Source organism: Ochotona princeps, chromosome 5 (assembly GCF_030435755.1).
Source record: "Ochotona princeps isolate mOchPri1 chromosome 5, mOchPri1.hap1, whole genome shotgun sequence".
Taxonomy (NCBI): domain Eukaryota; kingdom Metazoa; phylum Chordata; class Mammalia; order Lagomorpha; family Ochotonidae; genus Ochotona; species Ochotona princeps.
Genome location: NC_080836.1, coordinates 103,917,281 through 103,937,106, shown reverse-complemented (window position 1 = coordinate 103,937,106; position 19,826 = coordinate 103,917,281). Strand labels below are relative to the sequence as shown.

General features: G+C 45.1%; 2 protein-coding genes across 7 annotated transcripts in view; both read right to left on the bottom strand.

The window, feature by feature from the left end:
- LOC101533137 (UDP-glucuronosyltransferase 1-6) overlaps positions 1 to 19,826 on the bottom strand; it is a 181,184-nt gene that overhangs the window by 69,309 nt on the left and 92,049 nt on the right. The window contains exon 1 of one of the 6 annotated variants that reach the window (XM_058665139.1): positions 9,822 to 10,691. The exons of the other annotated variants lie outside the window; for them this stretch is intronic. Within the exon in view, the coding sequence (XP_058521122.1) occupies positions 9,822 to 10,676 (855 nt within the window). The 5' untranslated portion in view covers positions 10,677 to 10,691. Of the gene's footprint in view, positions 1 to 9,821; positions 10,692 to 19,826 lie in introns of those variants that run through there. 6 annotated transcript variants of the gene reach the window in all.
- On the bottom strand, positions 16,856 to 17,900 carry LOC131480407 (UDP-glucuronosyltransferase 1A4-like). The gene has a single exon (XM_058665149.1). It carries the CDS (start codon positions 17,898 to 17,900, stop codon positions 17,001 to 17,003), a length of 900 nt encoding a protein of 299 aa, XP_058521132.1. The 3' UTR covers positions 16,856 to 17,000.

Here is a 19,826-nt window from a genome sequence, read left to right as displayed (position 1 = left end):
AACACAGCCCACACCTGTGACCACAGTGGGCTTCTCCATACACACCAGTTCCCAAACACCCACTGGGTGTCTGCAATAGCTTCCAGTATGGACACTGGCCAGAGACCCCCACTGACCCCACAAGGCAAGGGTTCATTCTCCTAAGGCTGCCCCACTCTTGCACCAGCCACAGGAATGCTTGCACAGACTACCCGTAACTTCTGTTTGACTTGGCTGCAAGTCAGGGGCTTCCACACCCTCTATCTTGGCTCAGTTTCTTGCTAGGATGACTCAGAAAATCAGGGAAAACAGTTAATGGAGTCAGTTACAAAGGGTGTGTTACAAAGGTGTGGTAAATAACCCAGTAAAAAAAAAGAAGGTTACAGGGAAGGGGCCCATGCTCCCTCCCTTGGGAGTGCCAGTCTCCAGTCCTCTGCAACCCAGGCCTCAGGACTCTGTCCTTTGGGGTTTTCATGGGGACTTCATTAAGGCATCATTGGCCATGGACAATCAGCTCAACTTTCAGCCACTACCTCTCATTCACCCACCCCTACACCCACCCAGGCACACGCTCATTGCCCTCAACACCAGCCTCCATTCTTCAGGACTTTCTGGAAGCCGCATGAGTCATAAACTCAGGCTTGGTTGAAAAGGGCTCATTTTTATCAACCCAAAAGCACTTGGTTCCACTTTCACTTTCCTGTCACTAAAGTTTGAGGAGCTCTGTCCCAGGAAGCACAGACTAAGATCAAAAGTGACACTTCCTTGCTTAGATCACAACAGCAGAACACGTAAACCATTACTTGCCTTGAAGAAATTCAGTCTTGAGGAGTGAAGGCAGCACGCAGAGTGATGAGGGCCCTTGGGGAAGAAGTCAGAAAGCCTAGTGTCTGCTCCCACTCCAGCCACCCATCAGCCAGGGGAGGAGTTTAACTGCTGCTGAGCCTCAGGTTTCACAACTCAGAGCCAAGGGGCGGGTCACATCCATTGTCCTCACCCTCCCTTTTACTGTGGAGGGCCCAGAGGAAGGCAGCTGTGGACACTACAGCATCTAGGTGAGACACATTCCTCAGAATATCAGGGCAGAACTGCCCAGAAAATGTATAGAATGATCTGGAGAAGGGGACAAAATGTGGACATGCGGTAATTTCATGTAACGAGCAGGTTACCTGGAAAGGTTGACCCTACATGTGGTTCATTCCCTGAGGACCTACTTCTCTAGTTGTTTGAACCAGGGACAACCTAGATTTAATGGGGCCAGGACCAACAAAATGCCAAAAAAAAAAAAAAAAAAACCCTACAAAATCTGGAGATTAGAAAATGAAACTTTAATGTATCTAGACTATAAAGATGTCAAATCAAATGAAAGAATATTTTATTAAAGAGCTTTAAACATCCAACTACATGAAAACTACTCCACATTCTTCAGCTCATGAGTTACAGAGTGATACAGGATGCTTGTGAGGATAAGTTAATCCTTTTGACTGGCTGTGGGATGGGCACTGTTGAAGCCAGCATGTTCTGGGCCCAGGACTTGGTCAAGCCAAGTCACCCACACATAGCACAGGGCAACACAGCTTACAAGACACATGCCCTGGGCACATGTCCTACCACAGAGGCTGTGTCCACAAGTTGCAGGGTGTTTGTAGCCACCTGAGCAGTGTTCCCAGCAGAACAGAGGACCAGGCAATAGTGGCACCTTCCCATCCTGAACAGCCCACCATGGTCAGCCCTCTCTACACAAGCACTTGAATTTCAAAGTATATTTCACAATCTAGGCCACATTTAATTCAATACAGCTGCACCCTTATGCTCAGCCAGCACACAGTCTCTCTGTCACAGACACTTGTGAAATGAGGACAATTCACAATAAATCATGACTGGGAGAAAGCAGTCTACAGCCCGAGCTGCTAGAGATCGATAGCATCCAGGGCAAAAAGGGACTCATTCTACCCATAAGAGATGGAGCGAGGTAGATGGACTCAGATCAGGATACTGGTGGGATTGAAAAGGAAAAAAAGACTCAAGGTGGAAAGACTCTGAGGAACCCTCCCAAGCAGCCTTTCTCAGAGGAGGGAAAGCCAGTGGGGAAAGGGCAGTTGGGAAGTGAAGTGCGCGCATTGGAGACATGCAGAGTCAGACCTGAGCCCACCCCTACCCAAGGGCTCTCAGACCTGGGTCACCCAGAGGGAGCCAGAATTAGCTGAAATGGGGACACAGGGTCCCCCTGGGTCAGAGGCTTCTCTAGGTGACCCAGCCACATAAGAGACTTCAAAGGCACTATACCAACACCTGGCAGACCACGGGGGAACTCAGCAGCAGAGGTAAAAATCCCGGGGCAAAACAAAGCCACGCAATCCCCCACCGTTGCTTGCCCCTTGGAAGCTAGGGAAGACACAGTGACCTGCAGAGTGTGGAGTTGCTACTGACTGCACATTGTGTAGCAGTGGCTGGGCCACTCCCCCTTCAGGCAGTACACAACAGGCAGAGGCTGTGAAGGAGCTGGGCAGCAGGTGGCTTGCACATAGAAACAGAATTTGCAAGCTCTAGATTGCAAAGCTTCACACCCACCTGAGGCCAGGAAACGAACGCAAATGCTGAGGAGACGGAAAGCACCAGTCACCCACAACGTGGCAGCAGCTGACAAACATCCTAGTTGCCTTGCTGACTGACAGGCTTCACAACCCACACAGCAGCCTACAGATTCAGTGGTCCCAGAAACCCACAAAAGCACATCAGAGACTAAAATCTCAAAGCAGAAAGAAATGAGAAGGGTTACCAGAGAAAGTAACTATTCAGATGAAAGAACCTGCACTCCCCCTACAATGGCCAAAAAACAACTTCAATCTCAGAGTTGTGGGACAAAGACATCGAGTAGCAACCAGATAAGGAATATAAAAAAAAATCATGAAACTCTTTAAAGATAGTGTGAAGCATTGGGCAGAACTCAAGGAATTTAAAAATACCATTATCACATAAATTAAGCAGGTCCAACATGAAATTTTGCAATTGAAAAACACAGTTTTTTCAGAATGAATGTTGCAGAGCAAAGATTATCAGACTTAGAACATAACCAAAATGAGAACACACAAATAATAAAAATATCTGGAAGAAAATCTGACCATTCCACGAAATCTATACAAGAATTGACTGACACCATCAAATAGTCAATTATCAGAATTATAGGAATCCCAGAAGGTGTGGAAAGAGAATCCGGATTGCAGGTGTTCAACAAAATTGTAAAGGAGAATTTTCCAAATTCTCCCAAAGTCTGGGACAAGCCAAATTCAGGAAGGACACAGAACCCCAAACAGAGTCAACTCAAAAAGACCCTCTCCTAGACACGTCATAATCAAGCTCCCCTCAAATGAATACAAGGAAAGGCTATTGAAACAAGTACAAAGAAAAGACAAAACAGCATTTAGAACAAAACCGATCAGAATCACCACTGACTTCTCAGAAGACACCCCTCAAGCAAGGAGGAAATGGAGTAAGCTCTTTCAGACCCTAAAGCAACACAACTGTTAACCAAGAATATTATATCCAGCAAAGCTCTCATTTCTATTTGAAAATGAAGTAAGATACTTCCACAGTAAAAAACAACTAGTGGAATATATCAATACTAAGCCAGTCCGAGAAACGCTCCTCAGAAATATGCTGTAGTTAGAAAGAGAAGAAATAAACCATAATCAAAGATGGCGAAGGGGAAGTCCTTCACATTAAAATGCATTAAAAGAAACAACATGAAACACAGACACCAACACACACACACACAATCATGACAAGGCTAAACTGCAGCCTATCAATACTAACTCTGAATACAAATGCCCAAAACTCCCCAATCAAAAGACATAGATTAACAGAGTGTATCAAAAAGCAGAATCCAACTATCTGCTGCCTACAGGAGACACACCTAATCAACAAAGATGCAAAGAAACTGAAAGGGAGAGAATGGAAAAAGACATTTCACACCAATGGAAAGGTAAAAAAGAACTGGTGTAGCTGTTCTAATTTCAAATGATATAGACTTCACAGTGAGCGATATTAAGAGAGATAAAAACAGACACTACATAATGATAAAGAGAGCCATCCACTAAGAAGAAATAACAATAAAAACAGTTACACACCAAACACTAGAGTATCTAGCTATATTAAACAATTATTGATTGACTTAAGAGGAGACATTGATGCCAATACAATCATTGTGGGACACCTTAACACCCCACTAAGACCATTAGATACACCAACAAAGCAGAAACTCAACAAAGAAACAATAGAACTCACACAGACTTTGAAACAAATGGACCTAATCTCTATATCTAGAACTTTCCATCCCACAGACACAGAGTATTTATTTTTTTCAGCTGTACATGGCACCTTCTTCAGGATCGACCACATGATAGGGCAAAAACAAGACTTACTGACTTCAAAAGAGTAGAAATTATACCATGAATCTTTTCAGACCATCATGGAGTGAAACTGGAAATCAATAAATCAAAACACCCCAGGAAATATGTAAACTCTTGGAAGATGAACAATATGCTACTAAACAAACAATGTGTCAGAGAATAACTTAAGGAAGAAATCAAAAAATTTCTTGAAACCAACAAAGACTCAAGCACAACATACCAAAAATTGTGGGATATCGCCAAAGCAGTATTAAGAGGTAAATTTATCGCAATTGGTGCACACTCAAGAAGCAAGGGAGACAACAGGTAAATGAGCTCAGTATACAACCGAGGGAACTAGAAAAAAACAACAAAGCAACTCCAAAAGCAATGCAAAGCATGAAATTATCAAAATAAGAGAAGAAATCAACCATCAGAGACCAAAAAATACATACACAAAATCAATGAATCATAAAGTTTGTTCTTTGAAAAAATAAACAAAATAGACACCCCACTGGCCCAACTGACAAAAAAAAAAGTAGGAGAAAAAAAAAATCAGTAGCATCAAAGATGACAAAGGGAACATAACAATGGACACTGCAGAGAATACTTAGAAATTATTACACACAACTATATGCCAATAAATCAGAAAATCTCCATGAAATGGAGAGGTTCCTGGACTCCCACCAACTACCACAACTTAGCCACAAATGGAAAACCTAAACAAACCTATAATGAAGGCAGAGATTCCATCAGTAACTACAAAAGAAAACTCCAGGCCCAGACGGTCTCACTGCTGAATTCTACAGAGCACTCCTAGCAAAGCTGACCCCAAACCTCCATAAACTCTTCAAAAACAATAGAAGAGGAGGCAATTCTTTCAAACTCGTTCTATGAAGTCAACATCACCTTAATACCAAAACTAGAGAGAGAGCCAACAGAGAAAGAAAATACAGACTGATATCCCTGATGAATATCAATGCTACCAATAGAATACAAAAACACGTAAGGCAGATTATTCCTCCAGACCAAGTGGGACTCATCCTGGGCATGCAGGGATGCTTCAACATCCGTAAATCTATAAATGTGATACATCAAATCAAGAAACTAAAGAACAACAATCATATGATAATTTCAATAGATGCAGAAAACACTTTTGACAAAATCCAACACCACTTCATGCTAAAAACACTAAATAAGGTAGGCATAGAAGGAACAATCCACAACATAAGCGAAGCAATATATGGAAATCCCAATTCTAACATCATACTGAATGGGCAAAGATTAGAAGCCTTCCCACTAAGATCTGAAACCAGACAAGGATGATAAATCACTGCTATTTAATATAGTACTGGAAGTACTTGCAAATGCTATTAGACAAGAAAAAGAAGTCAAAAGAATTCAAATGGGAAAGGAGGAAATCAAGCTATCTATGGTTGCAAATGACACAATTCTAGACATAGGAGAAGCAAGAGACTCAATAAAGAGACTGTTACAACTTTTACGAGAGTTTGGCAAAGTCACAGTATGCAAGATACATGAACAGAGATCAACAGCAATAGTGTACCCAAACAACCCCAAGGCTGAGGAAGAACTAACTAGCATGATGCCCTTCCAAACGACAGAGCAGAAAATGAAATACCTGGGAATAAACCTAACCAAGAATGTGGAAGACCTATATGAGAAAAACTTCAAAACATTAAGACAAGAAATAGAAAAAGACTTCAGAAAGTGGAGAAACATACCATGCTCCTGGATGGACAAAGTCAACATCATCAAAATGTCCATACTACCAATAGCAACATATACATTCAAAGCAATTCCAATCAAAATACCAAAAACCTTCACAGAGCTGGACAAAAATGATATAAAGATTCATTTGGAAACAAAAATCCATGAATAGCCAGAATTATCCTGAAGAATAAGAACCTAGTGGGAGGATCACAATCCCAGATCTTCGGACATAATATAGGGCAGTCATTATCAAAACAGCCTGGTACTGGTACAGAGACATAGAGGTAGAGCACTGGAGTAGAACAGAAAATCCAGAAGGGAACCCATACAAGCATAATTACCTAATCTTTGACAAGAAAAGAGAAAACAACCCGGGAAGAAAGAAAGGTCTCTTCAATAGATGCTGCTTGGACAACTGTCTAATAGCCTGCAGAAGTAAGAAACAAGACCCACATCTTTCACTATACACAAAGATCAAATCTAAATGGAAAAAGTTCTAAACCTACACCCAGAAACCACCAAACGTTTTGAAGAAAAAGTTGGAAACACTCTGCAAGATATAGGTGTAGGCACAGACTTCCTACAAAGATCATCTAAAGCAAAGGAAATCAAGACCAAAATAAACAAGTGGGACTACATTAAGCTAAGAAGTTTCTGCACAGCAAAGAAAACAATCAGCAAAGTAAAAAAGCAACCAACACAATGGGAGATCTTTGCACACTGCACAAGAGACAAAGAATATACAAAGAACTCCAGAACAACAATAACATCAAAGCAAGCAAACCAGTGAAGAAATGGGCACTGGAAATGGGCAGACACTTTTTCAAAGGAACAAATTCAAATGGTTAACAGACACGTGAAAAAATGCTCAAACTCTCTGGCAATAAGGGAAATTCAAATAAAAACAACACTGATGTTCCACTTAATGCCAGAAAGAATTGCCCTGCCGGCAAGGTTGCAGAGCAAAAGGAACCCTACTCCACTGCTGGTGGGAATGCAGGCTGGTGCGACCACTATGGAAGTCAGTATGGAGAACACCTAGGCGATTAAAAACCCACCCACCATGTGACCCAGCAATACCACTCCTGGGAATATTTAATGACTTGTTACACAAGAAAGCAACATGCACTCCAATGTTCATTGCAGCATAATCCACAATCGCAAGAACATGGAAACAACCTAAGTGCCCATTAACAGAGGACTGGACCAAAAAAAACCTGGTTCATCTACACTATGTAATACTACTCGGATACTAAAAATTGAAGTACAATATGTTGTGGCCAAATGGGCCAAACTTGAGACCATTATGCTAGGGGAAATGAGCCAATCCCAAAAGGTCAGGTATCATATGTTTGCTCTAATATAAGATAATTTTATGTCAAACCTAGAGATACTACATATGAATCCTACTCTATATCACTTCCTACTTACCTGTACCTTCTGTAATAAGATTTTGTGATATAATTCATTAATCAACCATCCATAAGAGGCTGATTATTTATAATAACCTGAGACAGTCAATGTCCCATTTATCACTGTTATTGGTGCTGCCAATAAATAACAAAGATCTAGTCCTCACTGTACCTTCATTAGGACTTGGGATATAAGAATGAATTGACAATGAAAACACTAACAGTTTCCTACATGGTTGGGAGACACTCCAACGGTAGCATGATGGACTTGGGAAAATTCACAAAAGACACCTATTGTGAGACTGGAGGGGAGAACAGAGGAGAGGGAAAGGAACTTGGAAGAGGAAGAAGGGAAACTCAACACCAACTAAACTGTATCAGAAAACAATAAGAAAATAAAAAGAAATATTAGGAATCAGCAAAAACAAAATCATGACTGGAAGCCAACTGCAGGTTATTCAGTAACACTATCAAACACAACTTGTGCTTACCAAGACATCAGCAAACCATGTACATCAGACCCACTCTAGGCAAAGTTCAGTGCACAGAACATTTCCAGAAGATTACAGAAGGTTTCCCAAGAACTGTGCTGTCTTTGGAGGGAGGCCACAGAGGGTGAAGGCTAGGCACACAGCTCAGAGATCAGAAGGACTGGGCCTGCTGTGTATGAATGTTCACAGCCATAGTACTCTCTAGGAAACAGCCAAAACACTCACCAACAGTTAAAGGATAGACCTACTGTGGCTAACTCAGACAACGGAATGTCCCACCATAATATAAATAGATGGAGTGCTGACTCCTACTGCAGCGCTGACAAACCCCGAAGCCACACCTACTGTAAGACTCCATCTCTATGAAAGCCATAAACACGCAAAAACACGCAGAAAAAAGCCACTTAAGACTTTTTATTTACTCATATTACTCATACAATTCAAGTTTGAGCTTATCTAACTCCAATTAAGCTTCCTGCTAACACACCTGGGAGGCATCAGATGATGATCCAACTGCTTGGGCCCTTGCTACGCACATGAGACCAGCATGGAGCACCTGCACCAAGCTTCACACTGGACAGCCAACATCATTAACAACCCTGTGGGAAGTAAACCAGCTGATGAATGATCTGACAATTCCTTTCTCTTTCACTCATGAAATAAGTAAGTTAGTAGGTAAATCGCAACAAAAAAAATAAAAATAGTTCCCAAGGCTGGTTTCTTTTTCAATTGAGAAAAAAGAAACCAGAATTAGTGGCAAATCTTGCTTGTGTCTGGGATTAGGTTACTATATTCAAATTATAAAAACGCACATGAATGGAAACAAGTCATTGGGCCAAACTCACAATTTAGAGCCAGTTATAGATGAGGGAGAAACTAAAATTATGGCAAAGATGTGTTTCAAGAATTGATTTATAAAATGGATTATTTGCTAAACGGTGTTGGACAATGAACTATTCATTTGAGGAAAAAATAAAATAGGATTCTTGTGCTGGATACCCTAAAATTCTCATTTGAAAGACAAAAATATGATCAACCTCAGAGGAATTAAAACACTGAAACATCATATGGTGAACAATCCATGTATCTCAGGTTTGGAAAAGCTGAACAAGTCAAAATCCAGAAAGCTCTGAAGAAAATAAACCAATTTAATCAACCAAACATGAAAATACTAGAAATCATAGGAGATACAAAACAAAGAACTGCTCAGGAAGTAATTCTGTTATGCAGGAGAGGCTCACCATTTCCTCAGAAATAATCCTATAGAAAATCACTGAATAATGGCAAAAAAAAACCCTCAAAACACAAGAGATACAAATGCCCAACTTACCCATGAAGACAAAAATGAAAACTGAAACAGCCACACACAGTGCTTATGCCCAGGAAACTAACAAAGAGTTAGCAGTTTCACAACCACTGAAGCAGCCGAGGACACCAAAAACCAGGATCTCCTGACCTTTGTACAAAGTGCAAGGTGTTCCATGTTAGGAAAGCAGCATGTCATACTTATCAGAGTGGATTAACAAACAAGGACTCTTCATGTCTTGCTATATTTTTAATATCTTTCTAAATAGTATTAAAATTGAAACCCAGAAATCACATATAATTTGCCACTTCTCATGTATACCCATATATTAGAATAGCATCCAAAAGTTGCTGACTCACGCTAAAAAAATATGACAAAGCTATTAAAATGGAGGTGAACTCTCATTGAGCAAATGTAAATGATGAACCAGTTGTTTCAGGAAAATTATTTATTATTTTGTTAATATTAAAACAGATATTGTTCCAAACATGACCCAGGAGACAACACTGACCTTCGACAAAGGTTTCCTCTGATGGCAGTTGGTACCACCCACGTAGACCATGTTGGGCATCACAGGTTTGGGATAATCCAAAACAAAGTCAGTTCTTAACAGCCAGACTGAGGTGTGGCTGAAGAGGTCATAGAGCGTGACAGGCTCCTGGAGAACTTCAGCGGCAGTTTCTAAGGCACTTTTGAAAAAGTAGGGGCCAAGTAACCTCTCCTGCAAGTGGATAAAATGGTTCCAAACTCTCTCTTCAAAGGTCATGGCATCTGAGAACACCCCAAAAGCCCTGGGAACATAAGACAGAGGATAGGGGCTCTGTGTAGCTTCCTCAAGATAGTGGAAAAACACTACCTTAGTAAAGACCACAGATGGCAGGGAAAAATATTTCGCAACAATTAGCCCAGCCATATGAAAAGAGTCCGTTAACACTGCATCAAATGAACTCTGCTTTATGTACTCAACTAATTTTTTATCTTTAAATATGTTCCTGCCATGGGAAAATATAAGTTCAAAAACACCTTTGGAAGAACCCATTACAAAGCCAAATAATCCACTCTCCTTCACTTTCCACTGAGTGTTGGCAAAAACCTTGAACTCACGATTCAGATCTTCCAGGGTGTGAGAAGTTGCATAGGTCTTCACTGTACAATTCAGGGACTGTCCCAGTCGCCAACTCACTTCTGGCACAATTACAACCAACTCATGTCCTCTCTGGATAAGCTTCTCCACGATTGAGCGCATGTTAAGCCAGGGGCTTCCATCCACAGGAACCACCAGCAGCTTGTCTGCCTTGCCTATGCCAGGTACCAGCAGCAAGCACACACAGAGAGGAAGGATGCTGGCCACAACTGCAGGAGCCATCACCAAACCGCAGCTCTGAGCAATGCGCCTGCTTCAAGTCCAAGCTCAGTCCACAGTCAGCACAAGACACACACAAACCTGATGCAGGAAGTGACGAGTGTTCCTCCAGTTAAATAAATAAATAAATAAAACAAGCCAATGTCATCCACTGCAATGATTTACCCATGAAAACAATAATTAATGAGGAGCTGTCACTGAGATAACTGGTTGCTCTCCAGGGAGGTGTAGCTTCTGATCTTTGCCTTGGGGAGGAATCCTGTCCTGGACTCCAATGTGCATGTAGAAAGAGATATGAGACACAGAAAGATAAAACACAAAATCAATTCAGGCCAGCAGCACTGTGGACCAGCATCTCCTCTGTGCTGCTTCTTCTCTGCCATATTCAGCAAGTTTTTCTGCAGTTTCAAATCCCTGAGACCTCCACTGGGCTCACGTTACAATAAATCCACTTAAAAGGACCTCCCCTGGGCCAGAGGTGATGAATCCCATCTATTGCAAGTCAGTTTCCTTAATATATAGCACACAGCGAGTTTCCTCCAGCCCAACGACCAGAGCTCACATATGCCTCTCTTAACTCTGACCTCTGCACTCCCTACAGTGGTCCCCACCTCTGCTGTGGGCTCAGCCAAATGGACTTCATGCCTTCTTCAGGAAACTAAGAAGTTGCCCCTGCCCTACATGCTGTAAGCGATTCTTGATTTCACTACTTCTTTACCTATTGCTCTCTCTGTAACTGTCTTTTGAATGAATTATGTAAATATTTACCCAATCACTCCATTCATATAAGCTCCCATGCCTGCAAAAGGGCTTCAACTTTTAGATGTGTACAACCAACAGACAACTCAGATAACAGTCAACTGCTCAGAGTTGGAGGCATTCCTCAATGCTCCACTTTAAGAACAATAGCCTCCATTCCTGCCTTCCTCAAGTGTCACACCTCACCTTGGGCCTGTCTCCGGCCCAGCCCAAAAGCTGACCCTACAGATGGTAATCTCCTGGCCATAGGAAACTAACCAGAAGCCAGCAGTACCCAGCAAGCACTTTCACCCTGAGAGCAGAGCCCACTTTGAGGTGTCTCTGGATCATGACGTCCATCCAATGACCCCTCTTGATAAGAAAGCAAAGGTCAAAGTCAGCTGAACAACTCAGCACAAAAACCTGTTGGCAGTGTCAGTGGGTCCAGGATGGGGTGTCTCCTGCCTGGATCCCAGACGCCAGCCACCACGTGCACGTGGTGAGCTGTCCCCAGGCCTGTCTGTGCTCTAGGGACTGCTCCCTACACGGTGAGTACACTGAGGGGGGAGGTCTCCGTGACTGGGCAGGTCCAGGGCCCACCCACCACCCTCATTGGGTGGTGAATGGGATTCAGGAGGGGTGCGACCTTGGGCCTGGGAGTTTAAACTTCCAGCAGCCTCCAAGCTGCTGGTGGGTCTCAGGATGGGGTGTCTCATGCCTGGATCCCACATGTCAGCCACCATGTGCACTTAGTGAGCTGTGCCCTGGCAGCCAGTGCACCATTTGGTGCCAGGCTCCCCCTGCTGGCCACCCCGCCAGGCAGCTCTGGGATTTTGGTTCTTTGAATCACTGCTTAGGTAGCTGCAGGTTGAACCCACTGAGCTTCTAGGACGTGAATCAATCGTAAAGATTTCCAATGACAGTAACTCTTCCTTTGAAAAACTTGTAATCACTGAACAATGCTGACCACCAAATACCTGTCCATGCAAAAGCTATGGCTCGGGGCTTGTCCAGCAGAATCATATTCCGTTACCTGACATGATGATGGATCAGGAAAAGAGTCACATTAATCATGGTCATTACATTAACTAACACTCAAGAACCATATCTGGGGGTAGATTCTGTGAGGGATGTGTGGGCCAAACACTGTGGAAATTCTAGCCCCACTGGTTAGCTCAAGAGTTGGGGTGGTGAGGGACTAAGCTAGGTGTGACCAAGGAGCCTGCCATCAATCACAGGTAAAGGAACCTGCAACAGTTTGGACTGGTCAAGGCAGCAGCACCCAAATGTGCATCCTGAATAGGGTGTGGGGCAGGCTGGGCTGCAACGTTCACTAGCTCATACAAGACCAAATGGAAGGCCAGACTGCGCCAGGCGCTGGCCTAAACCCAATGGCATGTATGAGAACTGGGTCTGGGAGTGGATCAAGTGGAGGAACTTGGGAAACTCCCTTGGTGAGCCATAGCTCCCACTGGTGAACATGTGGTTCAGAACAGGGGGTCAGACAAACTGGGCAGTAGCTCCAACAGCTGAGTAATGGGTCAATTGGTAATGCAACAGGGTGGACCGGGCAGGACTGAGCAAACCTTAGCCCACAAGCGAAACTAGAGACCAGGATGGAGCACAGGTCATGCCGAGCTAGGCTCTTGCACCTACTAGTCTGCATGAGGCAGGAACGCTAAGCCACAGTGTCTAAGGCAGGGGTTGGGACAGGTGAGGGGCTATGCCAAGCTGAGTCAGAGCAACCACTGGCACGTATGTGATCTATGGCTGGGAACAGGCCCGGTTGGGGAGCTAAGGGGACAACCCTAGCTGGGAAGAGGTTCCCACCAAGGGGTGCATGGCCTGTAATGGGGGCTGCGTTCTGATCAGGTTACAGTTGTAGTCTCCCATGGCACTATTGTGGACTGGGATTGGATGCACAGAGCCGGGCCAGACTCCAACACCCTCTGGTGTCCTGGAGGACCAGGGTAGATGGGGGATGGACTAGGCAAGGTCTCAACCCCTGCTGAGCCATGTGTGAGCCATACGTGGGTATGGACGAGCCATGGCTGGGCTGAAACTTCCAACAGCAAGGACCAGTTTGGGTTGAAGACCAGTCAGGAAAAGCCACTGTTCCTGCTAGGACAGGAGGTGAACTGAGTAGGGCTGCCTCATGGACCCCCTGGTATGCACAAAATCTGGCATTGGGAGAGGTTCTGATGGAGGAGCCTGGGCAACTCCTCTGGCAGGACACAGACCCAACAGGTAAGCGCAAGAAACATGATAGGACACCCTAACTAAGTTGAGGTTCCCACCAAGGGGCGTGTGTGCTGGAATGGGGGCTGCTTTCTAACTAGGAAACAGTTGTAGTCACCCAAGGCAATAGTGTGGGCTGGGATTGGATGCACCAGGCCAGTCCAGACCCCAACACCAACTGGTGCCATGGAGAACTAGGGTAGATGTGGGACTGACTAGGCTGGGTCTCAACCCCCTACTGAGCCATGTGTGAGCCATACGGGGGTATGGACGAGCCATGGCTGGGCTGAAACATCCAACAACAAGAACCAGAATGGGGTGAAAGCCAGCCAGGAAAAGCCACTGTTCCTGCTAGGACAGGAGGTGAACTGAGTAGGGTTGGCTCAAGGACCCCCTGGTATGCGCAAAATCTGGCATTGGGAGGGGTTCTGATGGAGGAGCCTGGGCAACTCCTCTGGCAGGACACAGTCCCTGCAGGTAAGCGCAAGAAGCATGATAGGAAACAGCCCAGAATAGGCCATGGAAAGTTTCCCACTGGCATACATTCGGCATGGGTCAGGGGCAGACCAGGCTGAATCAGTTTTGTCATCCATCCACTGGCAAATCCGAACACCAGAACAGAGTGTGGGTTGAGCTGGGTTTGGTCACAACAAAAACCAGTACACATTATGGAATGCCAGGGTGAGGTTGCCTGTACTGGATTTGACTGCAGCACCCAAACAGCACACATAAAATCCAGGAAGGGAGGGGCAGAGCTGGCAGGGGGATTAAGGGGCTGCTCCCCTCGCCGGACAGCTACTCCCACTGGCGAGCGTGGCCTGGGATGGGGACAGACCAGACTAAGCAGGGCTACAACACCTGTGCACTGCATGTGGACTAGATCAGGGAAAAGCCAGGCTGGGAGGATTATTCCTGCTGGTGCAAGCATAAATTAGAGTGGGTGAGGGTTGTTTGGGCTTAGCCACAGCATCAGGTGGCAGATGCTGGCACTGGGGACTAATTCTGTCAAGTCAAATCACAGAACCACCTAAAGAGTGCATGACCGGGACTGAGAGAGACCTGGGAGGGAAATAGCGGGTTCCCCCCTCTTCCTGGGTCACTAGTCCCGCGTGAGGGCATGAAAACTCGGATGGAGGCTGGGTTGGCTAGACAGAGAGGCACTCAACAACATCCATGAGGGCTGGATAGTTGAGCTGGTTAGATGGAACTAAGCTTTAATACCCATTGACATGTACGAGAGCCAAATGGGAAGCGGGGCAGACTGGACTAGTCTGCCACACATACTGGCAAATCAGGGTAGGGGGCGGGCCTGGAGGGGGTTATTGTGGGTCGCCCCGACTAGGCTGCAGCTCCCACTGGTTGATGTAAGGGCCGAGTATGTGCTGGGCAGAACCAGACTGGACTGCAACACCCATTGGTTCCAGTGCAACTCGGGACTGAAACCAGAACCAACCCAGCAATTGAAACCACCAGCAGATCGGGGTGATGGACTGTGCCGGGCCCTGTACTTGCTAGAACATACAAGAATCTGGTCTGGGAATACCTCAAAGTTTCTTTGGAGATCTCCCCAATCGAACTGCTGGACTCAGAACCCTAACCGAGAAAAGACAGAAGACAGAACCACCTCAGCTATATGTTGGCAGCGAAATATCGAGCAAACGGAGACTTTATGATGGACCATATCAATCAGTGGGCGACCTCATCAAGCAAAACTGGCAGCGACTTATAACTGAAGAACTCTTAAAACCACTTCAGCAAGAACCTCAGAGCATGCCCTACACCCGGGACCTGGGGAGGGTGGGAAATTGGTGGACCTTCTCCCTTAATACCCCTCTTTAAACATGAAGGAAACAACATGGAAATAATAGTCTTACCCATTTTCCTATAGCACTTGAACCTTTTGTACCGTAATTAACTATGTAAAGATTGTCAAAAATATAATAATAAAAAAAACTGTTTGGCAGTGTCATCACCAGCTGGCTCTCCATGGCCTCCAGGTTTCTGTACAACATCTAACCCTGCCAAAATACACCTATAAATACAGGAAGACGGAAAGCAATGCAAGAGCAGATACAATATAAAATCAGGGCAATACAACATCTCCAACAGAGAAACTTCCAATAACTCATCTAAAGAAATGAAGTGATCATATCAAGATAATGAACAAAACATTAGTGAATTCTAAGAATATACTGTCAAGCATTTCAATTGCCCTTGAACAGCACTATATGAAAAATAGCAAGAACTTGGACAACGAAATACAAACAAAAGCTTGATAAATTGCCTTGATATCATAGATACAATGAGTAAAATGACAAAAGCAACAGAAAAGTTGAACAGCCAGCATGTTATCCAACATAATAAAAATTGAGTGTTTGAAGAAATAGAACATTTGAAATGATCCGCATGGAGCAGGAAAAAAGAAACAACAAGGAAAATGGAATGAGGAGAGCTTGTGGGAAATGTGGGACATCATCAAGGACCTGACTGTTCCACTATCTGTTTTGGGGAAGTGACAGAACAAAGAGCCCAGTACACATACCTAAGGGAAGAAGAGCTGAAAAGTGGCCCAACAGGGGAAATCGATGCCTAAACTAGTACGGGGACCCTGTATGTGGTATAATGGGTCAAGCCATCCCTTGTAATACGGCACCCCTTAGAGGGTACTGCTTTAACTCATGGTTGTTTCACTTCTGATTCAGATACCTGCAAGTGTGCAGAAACAAAGCCCACATTGATTAGGCCCCACTACCGTACATGGGAGACCAGAATGGAGTTCCTATCTCTGGGCCCTGTCCTGGATCAACCCCTGACATTGGAACCATTTGAAGGGTAAACCAGTAGTTCAATGATCAGTCAATCCCTTTAAAACTCTTCAAATATGGCCGAGCGCCATGGCCTAGCAGCTAAACTCCGCGCCTTGAATGCCCCGGGATCCCATATGGGCACCAGTTCTAATCCTGGAGAAGGCTACCTGTTTTGAGTGAGCAGTGGGGCACAGGAGAAGGTTTCTGGGCAGCAGACAGAGGGAGGGCCTCCAAGCACTGTCTCCAGGAATGCTCTCAGCAGCAAGAGAACTTCCCTTGTTATTGACTTCTTTCATGAGGTGCCTCCTTAGGCATAAGACCCCATGGCAGTTTTATGATACTTCATTCAATTTAACACAAATGTCAATATACATATTTTCATGCCACCTTTTCCCAAGTCCAACTGAGGTCCAGAGGAACCTTAGTAACAGTACATGTGGACACTCTCACAATTCCTCTCCCTTTAACTCCCACAATTATAACTCCTTGCGAGATGAGTAGACAAGGCAGCACTTAGAAGAATTTCCTTTAATTTTTTTCCTAACTAGAGAACTGATGGGAGGAAAGCAGCAATACAGACCTGAGAGAGTGGCTTCCTGTTGGCACAGTTGATGCCCCCAATGAAGACCATGTTGGGCATGACAGGCCTAGGGTAGTCCAGCACAAAATCACCTCGGAACAACCACACAGAAGCATGGCTGAGGATGTCCACCAAGGACACCTCTCTCTGAAAAAGTTCAGATGCAAGGCTTGGATAGGCATTATGTAACACATGGCAAATGTACTTCATGCCCAAAGGGTAGAGCATGTTCTTGACCCTTTGCAGGAAGGTCATGTGGTCTGAGTTTGTTGTCATGAGCCTGGGAATATACGAGGAAGGGTTGGGACACTGTGTGGCTTCAAAGTCCAGATCACAGGGAACAGCACGCAAAAAGAACACAGCAGGAACTGATAGGTACTTAGCCAGCAGTGCCCCACATGGATTAATCGGGTCAGTTAGAACCACATTGAATGAGCTCTCATTCAAGTGTCTGATCAGGGCTTCATTGTGCAACAGCTCCGAGCAAGTCCTGCTGTGCATCATAGAAGCATTTTTCATGCTTGCAACCATTTCCAAAAAAGTCTTCAGAAGATTTTGTGTCTTAAAGATCATTTGATTGTGGTATTGGAATAAATGGTCAAATTCCTCTTGGGAGTAAGAAGTAGGGAAGGTTTCCAGAGTAAAGAAGTCCTCTCCTTTGATGTGCAGATTCACCTCTGGTGCAAGGACCACAGCTTGATGACCTCGGGTGTGGAGTTCCTGCACAACTTTCAGCATGCTGAGCCAGTGGCTTCCATCCATGGGCATCACCAGCACCTTGCCGCCCTCAGCCCAGGGCAGGATACACATCCAGAAGAGCAGCCCAACCAGCTCCAGGAGGGGATTCTGCAGTTTTAGCATCATCTCCGCAGCAGAAGGGCACACCACACACTCCACACAAGCCTGTGTCTCCTATATGTACTTGTACTTTCATAATCTTCGTATTGCTATCACCAGGTTGCTTATCACAATCTCATGCCATTGCAAGGTACTATGTTCTCTTCAAGTTAATAATCGTGCTATCTGCCTCTCCCTTTTGTTTATGACTGCCCCACCCTCCACTTCTTCCAGGTAATTCTGAGCTGGGTTGCTCAAATCTTACACATACTTTGACCCTGCTTATCTCTCAGGGACACACTAGTGTCCCTATTCATGCATTGTGTTTCATTCTACTTTTAAATGAGATTTTGGACGTTCATCAATTCCTCTCCTGCCAATCCCCTTTGAACAATTGTTCAGCAAATTATGACTAAGCACTAAGGAACCACCTGCTTCTAATTCACTTTCTCTGCTGGAAGATTCTATCTTTGCTAAGTCTATAAACACTTTCCTCTTTGCTCAGCCAAGATGCCCAATGACTGGCACTTCCTTTCAGAGAAGGATAATAAAAACAACGAAATAAAAACTCCTACTGGGTCATAATACTTGCAGGACTATGCTAGAATGTAGTACAGATGCAATGGAGAGACTGGTCATTGAACAGCAGTAAGATCTCACCAGAGACTGACAGAAGAGCACCTCGGACTTCACACTGGCCTTCTGCTTTCTTTTGACGTGTATTGTGCCTCTCAGGCACCACCCCAGCAAATTAAGTACCCAAGGTATGTCCATAAATTCCCTGTCCCCACTACCATGCATCCTTGGCCACTAGAGTAGCCCTCCTCCAGTGTACCCTCATGGACTTATTATTGCCCATGCTGCATCACCTTTAAGTACTACCCTTGTATTCTGCAGGAGGCTCTCCCCCACATGGCGTCTCAAAGTCTCACAGTGCTGCAGCCTTGGGTACACACTGCAAACAGGTGCCCATGCCCAGGGGAAGGGCCACATGGTGGTTGTTCCACTCTCACAAGCCCTAGGGCACCAGCATGTCCACACCCCAGAACAGCCTGAGAGGCAGACGTGATCTCTACCCCAGCTACAGATCACCATGCCCCAAGTTCTGACAGAGCAGCAGAGGCTATCAAGAGGCAACCTGGAATTTTGAAGATGGAGGCATAGGGTACAGACATGTTTGATAAGACAGAGAATCTTCAGACAGGGTGAAATACAATAAGCAGATTACAGGGGAAAAAGCAGGGGATATCTGGAGACCCCCTGCACACAGGGAAGCTGTGGCGACAGGATAGCAGTGTTGCAGTGGACTGAAAAACCTACCAGTGGTTGGCGAGCAGCAACTCACACCCCAGTGATCCAGGTTCCAGTGATTCAGGCTCCAGTGATCCATTTCCGGCACCAGCCAGTGGCCTCCACACACCTCTTGTGACCACCAGGTGGGATCCTGGGTCCACATGGGGAGCTCGGGAGGTGAGTGCAGTCTGGGACCTGCCAAACTTGCTGGGTGACTGGGACCAGCCACAGGCGAGAAAGAGTAGGAGACTCAGTGCCATCTTGTGTGGAGAGGTGGATTGTGGAGTTGACTGAGCGGCACAGAGGAGGCTCATTTCTGGCGGATCACATGAAGCTGATCCAGTTGGAGAAGGTAGCACCAGCTTCACTCCCTGCAGTGTCAATGTGGTCTCTGAAGCTGAAAGCCAACAGCCGCAATTCTCCAGCAGTGTATGGCCTGGTGTCATCTCAGGTAGCAGGGCAGCAAATGTGGACCCAAAGTGAAGGTCCAGAGTGGGCTTGTTACTAGCTAATTGTACTGAGCTGAGCCCACAGCACCAGCCTTGCAGCCTGCAGGGTCTGCGTGGTCCCTGGAGCTGATGGCCAACAGCCCCCTGATCTTTTTTGGTGCCCCTACGGGCGCCATCTTGGACACTGAGGCAAGTGCTCCAAACACTGATA